This window comes from Toxorhynchites rutilus, chromosome 2 (genome assembly GCF_029784135.1).
Source record: "Toxorhynchites rutilus septentrionalis strain SRP chromosome 2, ASM2978413v1, whole genome shotgun sequence".
In the NCBI taxonomy this organism is placed as follows: Eukaryota; Metazoa; Arthropoda; class Insecta; order Diptera; family Culicidae; genus Toxorhynchites; species Toxorhynchites rutilus.
Genome location: NC_073745.1, coordinates 66802322 through 66826044, shown reverse-complemented (window position 1 = coordinate 66826044; position 23723 = coordinate 66802322). Strand labels below are relative to the sequence as shown.

At 39.2% G+C, this 23723-nt stretch overlaps 1 protein-coding gene across 5 annotated transcripts in view; it reads right to left on the bottom strand.

Moving 5' to 3' along the window:
• LOC129770042 (uncharacterized) overlaps window positions 1–23723 on the bottom strand; it is a 419235-nt gene that overhangs the window by 41055 nt on the left and 354457 nt on the right. For all 5 annotated transcript variants that reach the window (XM_055772630.1, XM_055772632.1, XM_055772629.1 and 2 more), the window contains one exon: window positions 1594–3995. In XM_055772630.1, coding sequence (XP_055628605.1) covers window positions 1594–2336 — 743 coding nt within the window. In that variant the 5' untranslated portion in view covers window positions 2337–3995. The remainder of the gene's footprint in view (window positions 1–1593; window positions 3996–23723) is intronic.

The following is a 23723-nucleotide window of genomic DNA, read 5'->3' as shown; positions in this document are numbered from 1 at the left end:
ATCAATCAATCAATCAACATTTTTACGTCTGATGTGTAAAACATGGTTTAACCGTTATTTCTTCCTATCATATATCGACGCATTATACTTAAACTTGATGGTTTCAGACATGTGTACCAAACCTCTCTCTTCGGTGTTCAGTAAATTTTTGGGATAAGTTTGCTTAATTGCCATTTCATCACCACGGATAGTTGTGGTTAGAACTTTACCGCAAAACATGACTACATTGGTTCGTTCATCCGGAGAATAGTCTGAAAATCAACATTGCGCAACTCTCATCAATTGACTGAATCATTTCTCTGGGAACCAGATTAGGAAAATTTTCAGTAAACGGTAGAATGGTTTGATGTGTAATGAGTAGTTCAGCCGTTATCCCACCCTACACCTTTTCAAAGCTCTCGTAATTATGTTGATCAAACGCAACTTTATTCGTCGGCAATCAATCTGCACGAATTGCTTCGCAAATGACTAATGGGCTCCTCGTGTCGATCATCTCCGAGAACATTCGGGATCACAACAGTCGCATTTGTGCTTCTAAGTCGCAGCAATCTTCAAGAAATCCTTCAATCCTCCAAGAAACTTTATGTCATTCACTACATCACTACATCTTCACTACATACTGCTCAGTCTGGCATCCGAATCCCATCGATGAATTCAGTGATGCCATTTTGAACAACTGTTTCAATAAAACTAGCACAAACTAGCTTTCCAAACCAACTCAATACAGTCAAATGTGATTGCAGATTTTTTTTTTAAATCTGCAAAAATCTGGGCAAAGTGCGGCAAGTCTGGACTAGACAAACTACGGCCTAGATACGGCCGTGAGTTAAGCGAGTAAACTTGGCATCATTTTCTCATCAAAATTCAACAAAATAAATAGATGTAAAATTTTAAAAATATTATTTTATTGGTAAATACGTTCATACAAATTACTCACAAATACTGGAGTAGGAAATTGTTTAAAAAAAATAAAAATCGCACGTAAAAACAAAATTTAAAAAAAATTAGTGTTATGAGATGAACCTGGTTTTTCTTTCTATTTTTACTAATGTAATCTTTCGAATGCAATTGATAAATGAGTGTATTCAAGCTCCAACAAATTTCAGAACGCAAATGCCAAATACACCCGCCAAATTTATCATCTTATACGAACTTATGCGCACTCATCTATTTGTTGAGTTTTTGAAAAGTACAACGATAATAGTTTCTACTAGAGATCAATATGGATCACGTAACAAAATTTATACTGTAACCTGAAAGTTGCGAACAAAAACTTGTGTTAATCAATGGGGTCTATTTTTAGACCTCCAAAATCAATCAAAAAAAAATCAAAACCTCTGAGAAACCAATATCGACCCCAAGGGGTCGATATCGACCACTTTGAGAACCCCTGCTCTATCACCTCCTGGAAGAATTCTGATCTTCTATATGAGAAAGGTATTTTATTACTTAGAGAGGAAGAATCAAAAATTGAATTCTTCGTTTATAATCAAAAACGAAAAATATATGTATAAAAACAAATAAAAAAATTTTTTGTCTACAGATTTTCACGAAAACCAAACAAAAACAAAACCTGGCATCCCTGCCACTCACCTGAACGTCGTCAGCAGTGGCGTCGACACGGTCGTCAAGCTCGGCACGTACACGTTGTCCGGTATGCTGCGCTTCGTCGTAGTCGTTGATCCGTACGCGACCCGGCTAAACACGGCCGCTATACTGCGCTCCAGATTGAAATTCCCCAACCCATCACCGAAGGCCTGCACCGGGGCTCCGGCCGGCCCGGCACTTTCCCCATTGGCATCCAGCAGGACGGCCCAGCTGGGACTGAAGAGGAATGCCGACGGACCACAGTGGCACAACAATAGAACGGTACTAATTAACACTATCGCTAGGGAGGAGTATCGACGCGAGACGATGGCCACGGATGGTCGCGGCCTTCGGGATTGACTGGGTTCGTGGTGATAGGTGCGGGGGCTGGTGGTTGCAGCACTGGAGCGGGTTCTCACGCGAACCTTCTTCACGGTGTCCGGCCGACGTTCTCTCCTTCGTCGGCCGGATTTGTGGACACTAGTACTAGGGCGGAGACTGTTGCTGTTGCTACTACTACTGTTGCTGTTTCTGGGGTCATCTTCCGCCCCATCATCGATCACCACCTCGTTTTGGCTACAGAAACACCCGTGGCTCGGTAGCCGTAGACAGCCATCGGTATCACTGATCCTGTTTCTAAGGCTGTTGCAAACACTGCTATTCCTGCTATCATCGCTACTGCTGCTGCCGCTGCTGTGCAGCGGTAAAGAGATCTTGTATTTCTTGTGCGAAGACCCCTCGGTAAACATTGTGAACACTGGTCTATAACTCCTCGCGGAGTGGTTGCACGAATCTACACTGCACACTTCACACTTTATCACTCCCCCCACCACGGAAACACTATATTCCTTTATCACGACGACGTTTTCGCACACCCGCCGCTCGGGTCGGGTCGAGGATTATCGATTTTCACCCCCCGAAATGATTAAATTATCCTAAACTAGAACAAAAATGCTCCGAAACAACGGCACTGTCTAAGCACATCTTTCTCGAGTTTCGCTGGGAATTTTCGTCATTTTCACTCTTCCCCTGCTGTACGAGGGCCCCGGAGAAACACAACAGCACCACTTGAGGCTCCTTTTCCTCCATTCATTCGAGGAGGCATTCGAGGCCTTCTGGAACCTTAGCTAAACGCACCGCCGTGTTCACATTTATCACATGTCTGTTTCTTCTTCCTCTGAAGCATCTGCTGCACCTATAGTTGCCGCTTTAAGAACACTTTTCTCCGTTTCGCTCTCTTCTGTTTCTCGTATTATTACCAACACACACACATGCACAAGTACACGGACAGCACACAGTCACGGTACAAAAAATATCCTGGATCCCGACCGTGCAATAATAATTTCAGGTCTTAGGAGCACCGAGCGGTCGGATCAACTCTACACACGATGATGCAGCGCACCGAAAGGACGTGTGTGAAAAGCAGGAGTAGGAGCAGGAGGAGGAGGACTAGAAACACCGGGAACCAGATAGAGGTTCTCCCATTCCACACCACTACCGCGCTTACTCTGCGCCTTCCCCCGCACTCCCTGTTTGTGTTGTGTTTATAATACACACATATACCCTAGACCGGGACCCGAAAACGAACCATTGGAAACGTTGGAACACAACATTCGCCCTCGCATACAGGCGGAATACTTAATTATTTGCTTCTGCTTCAAACTTCTTCTCTGATCCGCTCCGCCGTTGCGGAACGGGAAACTCGACAAACGTCGATTCTTGAATGTTTAACTTTCCAACTTCAGAACCAGAGGGAAAAAAATGAAGATGATCATTTAATAACGATCAAAACTGCACCAAATCTCACTTTTATTTTGATATCTTCACCCGTTCGGACACCCGTCTCTCGTAGCGGCGGCACGCAAGTGGGACGACGGTGGATAATCCCCCTCGACGTTGACACGCGTGACCCGGTTTTTTTTCGTTGCCTTTTATTCCACTTCCCTTCACATATGTGCGCTTTTTCCACTTATGTTGTTCCACAGGAGCACTGTTTCGCGATTAGTCGCGCGGCGTTCGACCGAATGTTATAATTTTGTATTTTTTTTCTTTGTATCCAATTTAAAATCCACTACTGGCAGCACTTCTACACTTTTTGCTCTTTTTCTTTGTCTTCTTGTTCGTTCGGATGGACAACGACACGGACACACAACGACCTGCAACGCAACGATCCGCTATGTTGCTCTTCACGCCAGCTACTGCCGCTGCTCGGTGCGATGGCTCATCGCTGCCGAAACTCGTTCGCTCGCTTGCTCTCTCTTGTTCAGCGACTCACTTACTCTCTTTCAGTTACCACCGTTTGCTCTTTCGGCTCTCTCGCAATTCTCGGGGATTCTCTTCGCTCGCCGGGAGAGAAAACTGGGTCGCCGATTGTGTATACTCGCCCTAGCGTTTGTTGCGGATGAGTCCTGGAAAAATTCGAAAGAGAAAAAAAAAGACAACCGTGAGAGAGACAGAGAGCGTATGCGTATGATGTGAAAAATTAATAAACACTGCTCCCCGACGAACGGAAGGATGGCGAATAGAGATGATGATTAGATAGATGTAGACGGAATAAGCTGCTGCCGCTGGTGGGTAGCGGAAAATCGAATCGAGATTGAATTGAATCTTCTCGTGGAAAATGGTTCTATTTTTATTAAGTTTGCGGCGGTCGTACACCAAAGAGCGCCGTGCGCTCGGGAAATCCGGATGAACACGGCACGACAACACACAACGGGGCGGCGGTTGGATCAATCAGAAGGGGTGTGGGGAAGGATATATCTAGGCCACGCGCGTTCTGTTGGGGTGGGCTGCTTTTTGCATAGGCCAGTGATAATACACCGGTAGCGGAGATTGGAGAAAGATGAATTGCGAAAAGTGTGGTGGTGATTCTGATAAAAAAAAGGCGACGGAAGAGGGAGAGAGTAATACAATTCAGCTGTGATCGCCTGTGAGCGCTGGGCAGAAGAGAAGGAGAGGATATGTTCCAGCCTCGCTTTCGATTCCAATAAAGATAAATTGAATCAGAATATAATACATTTTGCCACCGGCCAGATGCGAAATGTATGGTAAGCGACATAAAAACGATTGAGCCGAAATTTTGGAACTTGGTGACTTCTTTAGAAGATGCTCGATCTGACGCATTTATTGGAATAAAATAATTGTAGTTTTCCGAATTCTTTCAGATGAAACTATTGATATAAGATTTCACATAATAGAATTCAGAATAATCGTCAGGTCGAAACAAGAAACTGTTCTGAGCAATTCAAATATTTGAAAAGCTTTGTACATAAGGTGGCAACGGTTCAAAATTACAACTTTCATTATCACATAACCAATTTTCATTGTAGCTGGCTTTTAACTGGTTTTATTTAGCTTGCCCTGTTTGTCCCGCTTCAATAGAAATTCGATCCCCTTCCTGTTGACCGATTGATCTGAAATTTGGAACACATCTGTATCTCTGAAGTCCCTATAAAACCGCGTATTTCATTATCTTGAAAATCCAAGATGGCGACCGCTACAAAACGGCGGATCAAATATTTTCTCAAAAATTTCTCAAAACTGGCGTCATATATATACATTTTTTCAAAACTCCATCAATATGGGGAAAGGGTTTGACTAGTAGAACACAGTTATTTATGAAAAATGTAAATCCATGATGGCGGCTGCTACAAAATATATATATATATATATATATATATTTATACATATATATATATATATATATATATATATATATATATATATATATATATATATATATATATATATATATATATATATATATATATATATATATATATATATATATATATATATATATATATATATATATATATATATATAAACTTCGATATAACGTACCCTCGTTATAACGTACCCTCGATATAACGTACACATTTCCAAAGTGTAAAGGAAAAAAATTTTCAATATTTTTTTTCTGATAGAACAATGGAATATCTGTATTGTGATACTAAAACAAGTTTTGTACCTTCAATCAATCCCGAAATACAGCTGGTTTTGTGAATCCGGATTCTAAATTAATCAAGTTTTAATCAACACTACGAAGGGAAATATCGTGAGAAAGGCTGGCTTCATCTTCTGATTGATGTTATTCATTAACTTAACTAAAAAAGCAACACAATAAAGTATTATAGACTACGTTTGTGAGTACTTTATTATGCTTCGATATAACGTACAATTCGATACAACACACGAAAAAATCAGAAAAAAATCATATATATCTAAAATAAACATAGAAAGACCTTTGAATACAAACTAGAGTAGTACTGAGTCTCAAAATAAAAAAAAATATTAAAATTTAATTTAAAATAAAAATAAAAATTAATTCAAATTTTTTTAGTGTTTGATTTTCTGATGAAAAAATTGTTTGAAAATATTGATCAATACACCTAAGTAAGATGTATTTTCAGTATTTTTTGACGTAGGACTAATCCGTGCACCCGTGGCCGAGTGGTTAGCATCATAACTAACATGCCGGGTGTTCGGGTTCGATTCCCGTTCTGGTCGGGGGAATTTTTCGTCAAAGAAATTTCCTCCGACTTGCACTGTGATCACGCGTATTCTAGAGCTTGCCACTCAGAATGCATTCAAGGCGTGTTATTTAGCATAGAAATCTCAACTAAGTACTAATAAAAATGACGCAAGTAATACTACGTTGAGACGGCGAGGTTCCTCTAGGAACGTTAGTGCCATTGAAGAAGAAGAAGAAGAAGTGAATCCAACGAGCGAACAAATCGTAATGAATGTATTTTTTTGCCATCGCTCCCTTTTAACGCTCATTCGTTCGTCTCGTTGGACTCGCCCCTCTGGCTGAGTCTGCCGATTTGTCTCTATCCTGTGAGTGTGTACCGCTAGAGTATAAAACACGCGGACCCCAAAAAAATATCTTATTTTCTTTCAAACCGTAAACCCGTGTGGTTGTACGGCATCGGCATCGTGGACGTAACAAAGCAGGACAAGTTAAGGGAAAGGCAAAGGTCTCACTCGAACCGTGCAGGTCTCCAGTTCCCTGTTGGTCGCATTCACTGATTGCTCCGCAAGGGTAACTAGGCCGAACGGATTGGTCCCGGAGCACCAGTATACCTAACAGCGATTATAGAGTTTCGGCCGTCGGAGTGCTCGAGTTGGCTTGCAAAGCTGCTCACGACAATCAGAAAACCCGGATCAAGAACAGAGCTTCGGTTCGGTGCTCATCAAGGCAACAATTAGTTTCAGTGAGTGGCAAAGTGTTTCTCCGGAACGTCGCATTAAATGTAATTTACTGAACAACATGTCACAAGCTGGATGGGAAGAAATTTTCCAACTGTGAAAGCTGTGGCGAGTAGCAATAGCTAAACAGGAAGGTTTAACCGAACAAGATGGGAATATCCGCGCAACACTGAAAAAAATCTGAAAAAATCACACATATCTAGAAAAGCCGTAGAAACACATTTAAATATGAATTAGACTACAGGTCGGACTCGATTATCCGGGATTCGATTATCAGGAATTTTAGACTCGATTATCCGGAGTATTTTATTTTTGATTTTCGGAAATTTTGAATAATTTGTATAATAATTCTATATTAAATAGCTAATATGAGTATCAAAAGAAAAGGCTTGACTAGTAGAATGCAGTTATTTATGAAAAATGCAAATCAAAGATGGCAGCCACTACAAAATGGCGGATATTATATTTTCTCAGAACCCCATCAATATTGGTATCTAATGAAAGAGCTTGACTAGTAGAATACAGTTATTTATGAAAAATTCAAATCCAAAATGGCCACCACCACACAATGGCACCATATATATTTTTTTCACAACCCCATCAATATGGGTAACAAATGAAAGGGCTTGAATAGTAGAATACAGTTATTTATGAAAAATGCGAATCAAAAGAAAGTTCTCGACTAGTAGACCATAGCAGATAATGAAAAATCCAATTTCAAGATGGCCGCAGCCCCCAAACAACTAATTACTTTTTGAATGGTTTCATTCAGTTTGACCTGTTTCTATGTATGTTTGAATGTTTGTTGGGTTGTCCCACAATAATAGAAAATTGATCCCGTTCCTATTGAATGATTGATCTGAAATTCGGAACATACATTTAATTCTACTGTCGTTATAAAACTGCGTATTCCATAATCTTGAAAAATTCAATTTGGCCGCCGCTTAAAAATGGCTTAATGGCTTGACATGGAGAATACACTACACTATGAACAACATAAATTCGAAAAGGTCGCCGCCACAAAATGGTCGACTATGAATTTTTTGCAATCCCCTCAATATTGGTATGAAATGAAATGTTTTGACTAATAGAATACAGTACAGGTCGGATTCGATTATATACAGACTTGATTATATGTGATTCGATTATATACAATTTTGGACTCGTTTATTTTCAGTTTGGAAAAAAATATTTTTTTTATGTTTCAAATATGGCTTATTTCATGAAGAAATGTAACCATTCAACGTTAAGGTGAAGTTTAAGTGGCTATTACAGTGGGGTAAAAATCGTGATTTTTGAAGATTTTGCTTGAATTTTCACCAGGAATTGTTTATATCGATATTGCAGCCAAATTAAGAAAGATAGAAGTTGTGCGTCAAAGAACAAATTGTGGAGTGGTACAAGAACTTCATTTTAATTGATAGAAACAATCTAGTTTAATATAAATTTTTAGGATAAAATTAATAATAACACATTAAAAATTATTAACTTTTATGTGTTTCGCTTCCAAAATATTATTAAAATCCACTAATTTAGATGTTCCACTGCTATATCCTGCACTAAATTTTCTCATCTTTCAAATGAACGCAACAGAATCGTCTACTGTAGCGTACTTTGTAATGTAGAGCCAGTTTGAGGCAACAGAGTCCGAAACAAAAAAAAAGTTCTATAACTCTGTCATTGTTGAAATTCGAACATATGCGTCGGAGGATTTTTTTCATCAAATATGATCGTCTATCACCTCCTGAGAGAATCTGGATAAATTAATTGTTGACGTAGAACTACGTCTTTCATTAAGGGTGCCATATCAGAAAACAGGTCACGTTTTTATGAAATAAAGTTATCGTTCATAACTATTTTTGCCGCGAACGGATTTGGACGATTCACATATCAAACGAATCGGAACTTCCCTAAGATTTGTTTTTATGCTATATATTACAATCCCCTGGTGTGTAAACGGTTGATGAAAACTAGAAGTATTTTCATTTTCCCATGCATTTGTCATTTGTGAGCTTCCCTACCCATGCCTTCAATAACGAGCAACTTATCAGCGACCAACGAAGGGGAATTAAATCAAAGACTCCGTGAACAAGAAGACAGAAGAAGAAGAAGAATGAAGGGGAATATTTGCCTAGAGCATACATATTGGATCTCGCTAAGGCAAACTTTCAGTATCGTTCTAGATACAAAACAATGAACATCGCTTGTTTTTCCTTTTTTGCATTAACACATGTCTTCGTTTTGGATTGAGCTGTGGACGCAACCAAATTACTTACTCGCCATTCCATGAAGGTTCTGAACTACGCAATTGCGTGGGGATTAATCAAACTAGGCTATGATCGGCTCACCAAGAAAATAATTGTTCAGGAATTATGTATGTGATTTGGTTTCGCATGACAGTAACAAAACTATCTCCACCAAGGATGACAGCTAAGCTAATCGAGATCGGAACTTTTAATAGAAAAGGCTGCTGTTGAGAAGAGCGAAAAGCGGAGGACTTGAATAAAATAACAGAGTAGTTCTACGTCAACAATGTGGGTCGTGTTTTGGATACAACCTCCTATAATTTTTTCATGTGAGAAAGGTGTTTTCTGACTTTAAGGGGATGCATCATAAATCAAATTCCTCTTTTATTTTCAAAAAAACGAAAAATATATGCAAAAAAAAAACAAATACAGAAAAAAAAATTGTTTTGACTCGATTATCCGGAGTGAAAAAAAAAATCTATCAATACTCCGGATAATCGAGTCCGACCTGTAGTACTGAATCTCTAAATCCCCAAAAAAATTTTTTTCTAAATTTCAGTATTTTTAGAACTAACATTTTTGATGAATTTTTTTTTCAATAATTTTTCTTGATACAACGTAGTAAGATGCACATTCAGTATTTTTTTCAAATTTTTATCTCGAAGCTTTTGAGGATGGCGTGAAATGAACGAAAAAGTACGTTTTTCACTATAGATCCTATGTTAAACCACATAGGGGTTCAAATAAACCGTCTAAATTTCTTATTTAATACCCTATACAATTTGCCATACAGCAAGTGATTTGGTTTGGGGGCACTTTTTACTCCCTTACCCGGCCAGGTCCTTTAACTCAATGTTATTGAAGAGACACTATCCTAGACCAGCAGGCGGGCCTAGGAATACCTACGCGGGCGACCGACCGCGGACTACAGTTTGGCCATCCCTGATTTATTGTCTAATTGTGAATTTTACTATATTCCACAATTAGACAAAAAAACTTCACTTATTACATGAGTTCATTCCTATTTTATACTCTCTTCGAACAATACACACGAAACACATGATAAAAATGGGATTTTGGGAACGATTCAGTGTGGAGTGTGTCTAATGAATTATTTTCAATGTATTCCATGAAACTCAAGGTGCCATAATCATCGAAATAAGCATCGTTAGTGATTCAATAATACCAAAAATCGTCTTTATGGAGTTGAGCTTTGTTAGAATTCCCATCAAGTTTTCATTCAAACGATTCCAATCCTCGAATAAAATTCCCCAGAATCGTTCCCAATCAACAGTTTTGGTTGTTGTTTCATGTCCCTTTGCTACCGGATCCACCACCCATCCGGTAGGGTTTCAGTTTGAATAAACAAAATGCTTCCCAAACGACGAAATCTAATCGATTCAGCGCTAATTATGTGTGCTGCTGCTGCAGTGCTTCTGGGAATGGCCATATTTGTAAACACACACACACACCGAGAGTCCGCTTGTTTTAGCCTCATTACGAGAATCAGCCCTGGATTCGGGGGAAACACCACCGATGGCGGTCATGACAACACGACGACCTCTGTTTGGTTTGTGTCTTTGGGCTTCCTCCGCCGCCGTCGCCTCCAACGACGATTGCCCGGAGCTGGACAATTACCGGGAAACTAAATTATCAAATTACATTCCCATACACGGATATAGATATGCGAGGCGAAATTCCGCTGTTCTGGATCGTTAATGATAGTAATAATACCGGGCGGTGGCGTTGCTGTGGCCACGCGCTTCTAGCTAATGATCGATGCCATCCCCGAAATCTGTTGAGTTCGCCGTGGATGTATTAAATATGACACCGCCATCACCAGCAGGAGCAGGAGCGGGAGCAGCGGCGGATGGCTATTGAAATCATCAATTTAATTATTACTCATCACATTCCGCCATCGGAAGGCGTGCGAAGAAGGAATGCTGACGCCAGTGCTGCTGGCTGCTGGTGGCGACGGAACTCGAAGCGTTCTTTTTAGCTACTGCTAAATTCCTGCAATGCCCGCAAAAATACCGCAGAGCAAATTACTCGAAATGTGCAGCATATTTTGACGGGTGCTGATGCATTTCTCTGGCACTAATTAAATTCAATCCCACCACCCCCGCACACACACACACACACACACCACTATCGGTCCACTACGATGCACACTGCTCACTGCATCCGAATTTGTGCTTCTGTTCTCTCACAAACGGCACCTCTGGGCGAGGATTCGATTTGTGTTACCCCACGAGAAGAACGCGTATTCTCATTTTTCAGATTTCGAAACAAGTTCCAGCAATTCATTCCGGGAGGGGTCGACAAAATGAAGCATCTACTTGATTAATTTGAACATCGGTTCACTTCAGCGAACTTTTATGACGAAATTTACATACGTCGATTTCCGCTCTGCGGCCTGCGGAAAACTTCAGTGCATTAATATTTCCTTTTTTTTTGGTTCATATTTTTTAAATCAATCGTGCAATGATTGATCTGATTTCCACACAAGCGTGTGGTAACAGAAAAAAAACGGTAGGAATAAACCACAAATGGGAACGAGTGGATTGGAGTCATCCAGTCACTCGGCTCTGTGTCCTTTTCTGGACAGAATTAATTATTACCAAAAAAAAAATCATCGCCCGATCGATTCGATGCGGCTCGGTGTTCGGGGAGAAGTTTGCTGTCTGCGCTGTTCTGCCGGAGAGAAGCGTGGCAAAAGTGACAAAAACTGCAAATATGCAAAATCGGAAGTGGACGGTTCCATTTTTCGAGCCAGATGAAACCTGGAGAGAAGCTCGCAGCTTGACGAGTGCGGCAAATTAGTCATTCGTTCAAATGAGAATCGAAACAATAAATATTTATTTAGCCACGTTACTCTGCCGACTGGGTGAGTGATCTCAGTGGGGGAAACACCACTGTTGCTGATGATTGGGGCTAGGTTCCCGGCATTATGCCTTTCGTCTCACAGATGGCCATTTTCTATATCTTGTGAGCGATGGTTATTACAGTAATGTTGATTATGCCGCTTTGTGGTTTCATACTTCAACAATTGCCGGGGATTGTGGGACTCGAAGAAATGGTGAGCATCGTTGAATCATTCAATTGATTGGATCACTGATGATTAACTGGTGAGTTGCACTTGAATGTGCATTCATTACCCCTAGAGCTTGATACTAACATCAGAGCAATTTCGTTGACATCAGCTTTTTTTGATTGTATTTTTGCATACGTGAAATAGGATTCAAAAGACTCGATGACAATTAAAATGACTTTCGAATACTGGAAATGAAAAAAAGTTAATTTGTTTGTCATACAGATGAAACGAACAATTTGCGGGGGTAAGATGAACATTATAGAGATGATGCGGGTTTACGTATGCTAATTAGAGGCGTGCAAATCAGCTCATCATGATGCACAGCTCAGATCAGCTCAGCTCATCTAAAAGAGCTCAGTTGTCAGTGTCGACTTTCAATTTGGGTCCCAAACTCGATAGTGTAATCTCTATCAGATTAGAAGACACGAAGCCAGTTTTAAAGTGTCAACATTTGAATGTTTTTTTTCACATCATGTTATTAAATTGCTTGAAACACGTATTCCTGACTCTTATTTAACCATTTGTCTATACATTTCCGACATTTTTACTGAGACTTTTCATAATAATATAAAGTTGTTTCCAAAAACAATTTTCTTATGAGATTTTTCCACCGCCTACAATGTGTCTTTCATTTAAATAGAATACATGTTCATACTGCCTGAAAGTCAATTATTATCTTTGGCGCCCCCTAAACTAGTAAACAAAGCTTAATGCCGCCAACGCAAATATAACAATTGAAAAGACGGGAAACAAATGTCTATTAGTCTTTACCATCAAAAAATTAGTAAGGGGTAGTGGGGGCAAATTGGTCAGCTGCTTGTTTGGTAGTATAACTATTGACTATAAATGCCATATTGATAGACGCCTTATGTTTGAAGAATTTAATGACTTTTGAGTTACCCTGTACATCAGTAGAGCTGTCGGATATCAGAATATAAATAAAAACAGAAATTGCTCTTTCGATAGCCATTCGGCCCTAGTTCTCGTGTATTTCTCGTGAAATTTAGTTTATTCAAACTGATATATTGGATAAATCATCAGTTTGGACGACTGTTAACATACTCTGGGATCATCAGTTTGGACGACTGTTAACATACTCTGGGATCATCAGTTTGGACGACTGTTAACATACTCTGGGAGAAGGTGAACAGATACTTTGCTTAACCTCAGCTATTAGTTAGCATAGAAATTACTTTGATGTTTGGGGGCAAAGTGGTCTTAGGTGATTAATAACTTACATCGTTCTGTTTACTGAAGCTGATATACCGCATCACATTCTGCTCTTGAAGAAGATCCTTTTGTGGCTGGATAAATATGCATGAGAAAATTTAAATTGAGACTCTAGGTGAATAGGCCAAGCTTATTTCATACATGTACCTACTACATCAAGTATGATTTGAACAAATTTGGACGAAAAAAATGCATAAATCTATCCCATTTAGCTTGATATGTGCGAGTGACCACTTTACCTCCGAGCAAAAAAAATGTTCGATTTTTCACCTTTTCTTCTAATGATGAAAAATGTACTATTTTGAATTTTATATAGTTAAAGCCGATGGCTGTCTTGAAGAACAATGAGTTGAACTACAATATACTTCGAGAAACGGGAATTGAATCGGTATGTGGACGCTGGAAATGGGCATATTCCTTAGGGTGACCACTATGCCCCCACTTCCCTTATGTCTGCCAGAATATAAGGATTTCACTTAAAAATGTAATGGTGTATTCGTACCTCGTCGCGGTATTCATTTCTATCGTATCTCCGGATCCTATGATCCAATTTTCACAAAATCCACAAGAGTACCAATTTAATAATATACTTTTCATATGAAACCTATTGGAATAAAACAAAACAAACCAGAAAATTCCATTCAAAATAGTAGCTTCGTTTCACTCCGGTAGGACATTTTTTTCAACTCACCTACCGAAATTCAAACCAGCGAAATGAATTAAATTTCTAGAGAAAAAGACGAGTGGGTAATGTCGGGGACATAACCGGAGTGACGTAGGACTATACAAAGGGGACAGCTTTTGCTAAATATATATTTTAAATATACTGCTTTATTTTCTTCTCCTACGTAAATCTTCGTCTTCTTCAATGGCACTAACGTTCCTAGAGGAACTTCGCCGTCTCAACGTAGTATTACTTGCGTCATTTTTATTAGTACTTAGTTGAGATTTCTATGCCAAATAACACGCCTTGAATGCATTCTGAGTGGCAAGCTCTAGAATACGCGTGATCACAGTGCAAGTCGGAGGAAATTTCTTTGACGAAAAATTCCCCCGACCAGAACGGGAATCGAACCCGAAAACCCGGCTTGTTAGTTATGACGCTAACCACTCGGCCACGGGAGCACCTACGTAAATACCTACCTATATAACTGAAAAATGGATTAGTTTACTGTTCTTTATGAACATGTTGAACGTTCTGAAAAAAACTTTTGATGTTGTGTTTTTGCGTTTTTTTTTACAAACTTTCTCAATTTTTTCTCACTATCTTATAGTTGCTTCTTGATATTTTTCTGAAGGCTTTGTACTTATTAAATGTTCAACGCCGGTCATCTTTTGGCGTATGCACATATCGTACAATCAAAATGATGGCTATGATAGGGAATGCATAGTGGTCCTCAGCTCATTCACTATCATATATTTCACTATTGAGCACATTACCGTACCTTAAACTGTGGCTTCGGAGACGAATGAATTGTAAGATTTGTAGTCTCCGCAAACAAAATAAATAAAAATGAAAAAGAACTGAGGATTTAGAGACGAACTCTACGATCTGTCGAGAAATAGACGAGCTATAAGCGTTCTGAAAAACCAACAGTGAATACAGGGACGGATGACCTTCGGATTAAAGTCCTTTAAAATAAGAACAGAGCAGCAGGAAATACATAGCTCATCATGTTGCTCCCTAGTTATGTTTCTATACAATGCAGATGTAACCTCAGTCAATTTTCAACATCAGTTATCAACCAAAGAAAGCAGTTCTTGCTACCACGAAAATTCGTGAATGCCATCATGCATACAATGTGTTGTAATTTGAAGCCACTTTTAATTCGGGAACCATGCATGGGTTTGTGAAAACTGAATGATCAATTTAAAAGACCTCAACCACCAATAAGTTCAAAAACAAGCATAAACAAAATAAATCAGTTCATATTATATATCATATTATGTCACTTTAGAATGCATTGGTATTGTGAATAACTTTTGATAACTCCTCTTTAAAAGGTTTAATGGCCCTGAAAAGCGCCGTGTTTTACGGTGGCTGGTTTTGCCACCAAAGCAGTTTGTATAAAGAACGAAACTTTTTTCTTTTGCTACCTGCTGCCGTTTTGCGATTGCGTTTGTCACTCGCCACTCGCTGCAACTGTCTGTTGTCTCGATGTCCACCGAACCGAATGTGTTCTGTTCTGAATGCGGGTTTTCTTATCGTCACGAGCAGCATTGCCAGCTAACTCGATCACTTCGGCGGCCGAAACTATATAACGCCGGCTAGGTGGACTGGTGCACTGGTACTAAGGTGCTCGGCCTAGCTACCCTTGCGGGGAACTCCAGACCAACACGGTTCGAGCGGGATTTTGCCTTTCCCTTCACTTTTCCTCCTTTGCCATATCCAACCATGGCTGCTTGTGTTGGTTTGTTGATGTGATGTGATGCGAAACGATATGGTGTACGGTTTGGATGAGAATGATCGTTACGGAAGGAAAGAAGGTATTGTATTATAGAGACTCATTCAGTTCATTCGTCTCTAGCCTTGAGAAAGGCCCTTTGAAAACTCTACCCTACTCTACTCCAGCGCTACCACCTCCACCCTCTTGCCTTGAGAAAGGCACTCGATCCCTCGCCGTCCAGCTCGTCCAGCAACGATGTTGTCCAGTCGGTGTCCACACAAAGAATGATCGTTACTGCAGCGGAGCGGGGATTTTTAAGCTGACTGGCTGGCTCGAGAATTACGCATGTGTGAGACTGCGACCAATGTTTCGTTAATTTTTTTCTTTTTCCTTTCCAATCGTGCTTCATTCTATTTCGCTGCTGCTCTGGTTGCCCGTTTTGGTCGGTACGATTTAAGGAGCACAAAATGGACCAATCAAAAATGGGCACATAGGGCATTTGGACAATGCTTGATATTTAACAATTATTCAATTATTTATCTCAAGAAAAATGAAATGTTATTCGTTATGATAGATGCGTAGATATATTTCCTATCGATTGATGCAAAAACCTTCGCGATCTATCGAGAAATGCTAGAGTTATAAGCGTTCCAAATCTTGCATTTTTTCCTACTTGTTCAGTGCCTAGATTTCCATTTCACCCCCTATATCTTCCGGTTAGACGTAGTCCTACGTCAAAAAAACGCAGAAAATCTCTTCATCTTACTCACAGTTCACCTGTGGTAATTTCCATGCGACTTTCAGGCACTAAATCCAGATTCCATCATTCTTTGCCTAGTTGTTGGGAAATCAATGGTCTTTCATTATGAACAAGTCGAACTTTAAACGTTTTTAGCGAAGTTAGTATGAAAAAAAATAAGTATAATAATTTTGCATAACAAAAATAGGATTAAATTAGGTCGAGATGTAAGAAATGTTCATTCAATCTACGAAATATTTTTTGACTACATATCGAAACTCAGGTAATTTGAGGCTTTCTAAGCATTTGTAAGTTTTAATATTAGTTTATGCTCATAGAACAGATTGTTTTGTGCAATTCATATTTTGGCACAGTTTTTTGACGTAGTACTAGGTCTTACATTAAGGGTGTCAAATCAGAAAACAGGTCACGTTTTAATGAAATAAAGTTAACGTTAATAGCTATTTTTGCTGCGAACGGATTTCAACGATTAGCATATCAATCGAATCGGAAATTTTCTAAGATTTGTTTGATATGCTATACATTACAATCCTATAGTCTGTATATAGTTTAAAATTTGAAAACTGGAAGCATTCGTATCCCCCATACATTTTTTCTGTCCATTTGTGTGCTTTCCCGAACAGAGCTGTCAATAACGGGCATCTTATGCAGCCGCTAGAATATACACAACGAAGGGGGATAGCGAAAAGAGAATATTTGCGAAGTTAACTCCAACCATGCGTAGTAAGTAAGCTGTCGCTAGCGTATATATATATATATATATATATATATATATATATATATATATATATATATATATATATACACATATATATTGCATCTCCTCTAAGGAAAATTTTCAGAATTTTTCAACAAAGGCGCTTATTCTGCTCGTTTTGTGTTTCATGTTTTCCCTTGAGCTGTGAACACTAGCGAATATTTCACATGAAGTGTGTTCCGATGTTTAATTTTTAACGCTGCAACTGTGTGCATCTGTTACACGCATGTTTGATGCTTGTTGAATGGCGATGTACGGAAGATGCCTCTCGTTAAATACTCAGTGCATTGCGCGCATTGATATAAAGAAACAAATTGCGACATAGACCAATTGGTGTATTCTTCTCGCGAAGGCAAGAAACAATCGTTGCTTCGAACATCCAAAATGATAAACCAACAAATTAAAAAAAAATATATCGTAGTCCTACGTCCTAAGCGGTCGTATCCCGGAAACAACCCCTCGAATTTTTTGAAAGAAAAAATTAAAAGAGTGTTGTTGCGAAATCATGCTGGCGTTCATGAACATTACAGATTTCAGAACATATTCTTTAGTACAAATATTTGGAAGCACTTGCAAGGACCGATGAGAGATCGCAACATAACATGTTGATTGGTCACTGTTTAGAGCGACACTAATTCCCTGCACATGTTGATCCAAGTAGTTTTTCAGTATCTCTTAGCAAAATTACATCTTCAATACGCTCCGAAAGCACCATTTCCCAAATAAATAATCAACAAATTATGCTACGCAGCATCTTTCACAGGACGGCTATAGATCCGAACCGAGTCGATTGTGTGGTGGCTGCGGCGGCGGCGACAACATTCTTCCAGCCTTCTCAATCTACATTTGCTGTTCGCGATATCTTCCATTCTTCTTTTATATTGAGAAAAACCGTTGTATGCTAGCTGAATTGTGACTGTGATTTGATGTCGCGAATGGCTTATTCATACCCAATAAGTTGAACACAGGCGGAATCTAAGTCGCAATATTTCCTCTGCATTTGCATTTCGAGCAAGCGATTTACACGCGTCTGAGTCCAGCGCCTGTACGAGGGCGATCGGATAAGTACTTTGCCTCATCGCCCGATGGTGTCAGTACCGCAGGAGAGATTACTTATCGTGTAGTACATTCTCGTAAACGGCTACTGTCAAAACTTCAGCGGAATTGGACTCGTAGGATGTCATCGCCGCCACGAAGGCCTACTTTGCAGACCTTTGCAAAAAACGTATTTTTCAGATGGATTAAAGTAGTTGGAGCATCGCTGGGTCAAGTGTATCGAGCTAAAAGGAGACTATGTTGAGAAATAAATCGTCACTTTTCCAATTTTTTTGTTTTGTTTTCTCTCTCTCTCTCCCTCTCTCTCTTTCTCTCTCTGTCTTTCTCTTTCTTTCTGTCTCTCTCTATCTCTCTTACTGTCTTTCTCTTTGTTTCTGTCTCTTTTTTTCTCTCTTACTCTTTCTCTCTCTTTCGCCCTCTCTCTCTCACTCTGCCTTTTCTCTCTCTTTCTTTTTCTCTCTCTCGCTCTTCCTCTCTTTCTCTCTTTCTCTCTTTCTCTCTTTTTCTTTCTTTCTTTCTCTTTCTCTCTCTTTGCCTTTCTCTTCCTCTCTCTTTCTTTCTCTTTCTGTCTCTCTTTCTATTTATTTGTATCTCTCCTTCTCTCTCTCTTTATTTTTCTCTCTCCCTATCTCTCTTTTTTTCTCTTTTTCTCTCTCTTTTTTCTTTCTCTTTTTCTATCTCTCTCTCTCTTTCTGTCTCTATTTTTCTATCTCTCTTTATCTCTTTCTCCCTCTCTCTCTCTCTCTTTCTCTCACTCTCTTTTCCATCTCTTTATTTTTTTCTCTTTCTCACACTCTCTTTTCCCTCTCTTTCTCTCTCTCTCTCTTTTCTCTCTTTCTCTCGCTCTCTCAAATCACAGTCTCGACCTAGCTAGCGAGCAGCAAACTTTGTTAAACTAAAAGGGCTTTCCAATAAAAATATACAAAAAAATATCGAAGGGGAATGTTTTGAGAAATAAAGGTTTTTATTATAAATTCAATTTTTGAGTAAGATTTTTAACAGTACATTTAAAATTTTATTTTCCCTAAATGGTTCATTTATTTTCCAACAACTATAATGTTGACATATTTTAATCAGGCATCTGTATATTGAGGTACGATTTTTTGAAAGAAAGATCAATGATTTTGAAAACGTCCGTTCAAAAAATCAGTCGTAATTTAATTTGTTAATGAAAACTGTGATTTTAGATAGCATCCATCACAACACAAATTGAAGAGGGTCGCGTCAATTTTTGCTGTTTTTCGGCTGATTTAGGATGGAATTGCTAATTTTTGAAATGTATAATTTCTGAACTGTTTGCTCAGCTTTCTTTTTTTTACAGAAAACGAACAGAATTTCAATAAAATGTGTTTAGTAATTTATAAACTGCACCCCATATGATTACATATAGACGAACACTTGGATTTTCGATGATTTTTGTGGATATAACATATCAGCCATTCCATGCCATGTTCTCATTTCAATTTTAGTTGACTCAAATACAAAAAATAACATAGTTTTGGAAATCCCACATTATGTAGAGTAAAGCATGTCCTTTCAAATGCCGTCAACAAACATTGTTTATGTTTGCCCGAAAAAGAATGACAAGCGAATGAAGAGAGCGTTTTTTTTTGGAAAGAAATATGGTAATAAGCAATAACTTTGAGTAGAATTGAGATATTGACAAGTTCTGCATCGCAAAATATTTGTCGTAGTAAGCTGTAAAAGAATGCTGAAGACAGTGCATTTAAAATTTAAAATATAAAAGCGCTATATCAATTATTTCAAGAGATAGAAAAACCTATGATAGAAAGAACTATGTTTACCTCTATCTATAAAGATAAGAAAGTTAGATTTTTTATTTCATCGTAAATTTTGGTCGCCCTATTATATGTGTCTATATGTTGCGAAATATTTTGTCTAATATTTTGCGAAAAGCAACAAAACTACCACTTTCCCGAAAATCTGAAAACCACAATATCGATTTGATATGGGATGGCTGATATAATGTAATAAAGTCAATGTCGAAACGTTAGTCAAAATCAACATTTTTTTTCCATTTATGGTGCTATGTCAGGTCACTGGTCTATGCCAACAAGCCAGCAATTTTAGAAAAGCTCAGAGACAACATCCAACGCGAAATTCAAAACAAACGAAACAAAAATGTGTGGCCGAGTAGTGGAAAATAGGGTTCAACGGATCGATCGCTGTAAACGGGACTGTGGCGGACATCTGACCGAAATCGAATTTCATTCTTAAATTGTAAGAGTTGAACTTCAACGAAAATAAATGTCTTCAAAACACGCGTTTTACAAAAATAAAGTTGACAAGTCCTTAATACCAAACCTACCGATGTTTCATGCATACCTATTCTTACCACAGCGGGTCAAGTGGCCCTTTATGAATAGTTAGTGAACGATGACTCGATATATATAGTTTCGTTGAGAAACCTGGCATACCATCTTTCTCCTGTATTTTTGAGATAACAATTATTAGCAAAATAATGAAATTACAATCTTTGACACGCAAAATAGTACTGTAGCTTGGAATGATTACTGTTAGCTCGCTTGGATAGACAGCAATACAATTAATTCTAATCATTCACTATTTCATTCATAAATACAACAAAATATATAAACCAATAGCAATAACGTGTAATGCAATTGTGTTGTATAACAACCACACATACGAATCTTTCTGATATCAAATGAATGTTTGCACGGCGGGTCAAATGACCCGTTGCGGCAGTTAGGGTAGATTACATATATTTCTCAGTAAAATAATAACAAGAGAGGAGTACACACTGAAAATAAAATTCAATGTATGTTTCGAGAAAAGTAGTGTAGGCAAATTATGTTGACACAATTTGACAATGTATAATTTGCAAGAAATTTTTGACTAAAAGTTCGAAATGGGTCATTTGACCCCTCGTGGTAGGTTTAGTGTTAACGAAACATCCGTAAAAAAACCTAAAAAGAACTCGGTTCAGCGATACAATGTTATTGAATTTTCCAAAAATTCGTTTCGAAAACGCTTCGATATGAAATAAATAAGAGTGTAATCAGAGCTAATTTTCTCGGTCTAATTTTTTTCATGGAGTTGCTTGTAAATATATTTTTTTCCTTAAATCAAAGTCACAGTCAAAATGTCTTCTTTGGTCAATGTAGAGTTAAAACAACATAATCCCTGGTCCCGACAAACATAATATTCATCTGAAAAAAATGAATCAATTCTCGCTCTAAGTAGAAGATAATCGGACTTCAGAAATTGCCTTTGCCTGATGCTGTTGCTTAACTTTTCGTTAGGATGGCTAAATCTTTCCGAGCAATAAACGAGTCGTAAAAGAACAAAATCGAAAAAAAGGGGTTGGCACATCTACGAAATCTGTAGAAAGTCGATTCAAACCTTACGTTTAGTCCCAACAAGTCACGAACAACAATACTGCTAATGGCAATAATACTATAATTCCACCCAAAAATAAAAGTTTTTGACTTCCGTAAGCCATCGAAACGGATAAGCTATCTGCTGTGGTAAACGTGGTCAATAGTAAGTTAATATCAGGTAGCGACTATTCCCGCTTTCCTTCACGTGTGAAGCATAAATCTGCAAATATGACCTCACTCAAATACAGCCGCCAGTGGCGCCGGCATGGCCCACCCAACACAGAACCATTTGTGCACTGCACTTTCTCGGCAGGCAATATTGATTTATCCCGGAAGATTATCTCAAGTCCCTGCGAAGGGGGGGCGAAACGATGTGGCACATATCTTCGAAAGTCGTGTCGCTTAGCCACGGATTACAATTTCGCTGTAAACACACAGCCATATTTTTCGAGGACAGCGGCGTAATCTACCTGCCGAAAGTAGAGCTACCCACCCAGGTATTCATAGGTGAGCTTATGCTATGTGAACTCTCTCGTTCGAACTCGTAACAGAAAAACTTTCCACCATGCGGTCGGTACCTATTCATGGCGCGAGTCGGACCCAAAGTGGCCAATCTCGTGAATTCGCTCCACCTGAGCGCAACTAGAATAGCTCAATCAAAGTGGGGTGCGATGGCGCGCAAAGAGTGTGTGATTTTGCGCGCGAGGGAAAAAAAGCAGCCCGCAGCAAAATAGGCTGATGCGTCCCCTCGCGTGCGCTTCTGTCAATGTTTTTTTTTTCATCGAAATGGAAAAAAAAAGTATTTGCCACATTCACATCAGTCTGTCGGGCGCTGTAATTACGCTACGCCTAATCAATAAAACCGCGCGCGCAAAAAAAAAATCACAACAACAACCAACGTTTAATATGGATCTACCATTCTGTGTGCTCGTAAAAAAGAAGTTGAAAACCGCCGCAGTCATTAAACCTTTCCAATGCGGACGCGCAAGGAGCGGGAGAACGGTGTTGGTCGCGGTGGCGGCGGTGGTACCTGTTTCGGGTGGTCACTTTCTGGTTTTTCGAGATGACTTTGATATTGATGGTGGATGCTGATGATGATGGTGATGTCGTTGTTGTTATTGTCCGGGGGTTTGAAAGTGAGACCACCGCGGTGGCGGTGATGACAGCAGCAGGCAGCAGGCTGCACGCTTTCGCCTTTTGCCTTTTGCACAATTTACAAGGTAATAAAAGTTTTGGATGGATAATGACAAAATAGAGTGGGCTGCACTTAAATGACCAACTGTGAGGGAGGGGGAGGAGGTGGCTTGCCTATTCCGCTGACGATGATGGCAGATAGAAAAATGAACCGCGCGGAGCGGAAATTTGAATTTGCGTTCAGAAATTGGCATTGACAGTGCGCGCGCTCAAAGTTCGGAGCAATTGTTGGTCGCTAGGTTGGCTGTCTCCCAGCGCTTCAAATTGCGTTGTGTTGTTGCTGAGATTTTCTCCTAATTTGCATGATTCAAGGCGTGGATGGTAAACGAATTGTTCGGATGATTTATATGATTAATGGTGGCTGTTTTTGTGAAATGTTTAAGTATTTTGTTGTCTGTGCAGATAATAATGAAGGTGGTTTGAGGAGAAAACAAATTATCTTAAAAGAATTAAGCGGCGGTTCACGTAACCAATATTTTGTATGCCCAAAATTGGATGGTGATACGAGAGGATTGCGTTATAAAATCAATTTACCGACGCTGCCATCCAAAACAGAAACGGGAAATAGGAAACAGAGGCCAGACGGTACGTTTATCCGAGACTTACTGACTTATTCCCATTCATAGAAACGTGTGAACAGAGAACGGGTTGCGACGGAGTATGAAAAAAGAGGTACTTGGGACCGAAGGAAATCTCCATCACTGTCACGGTGACGGAATACATACGTGGCGCGATTAGGTTACCATATTGTTGTCCTGAGCAAAAAAAAAAAAATCGTTAAACTGAAAAACCGTTGTTTCCGAAGGGTACACTTAGCGTGTTTATTGGTTCAAGTAAAT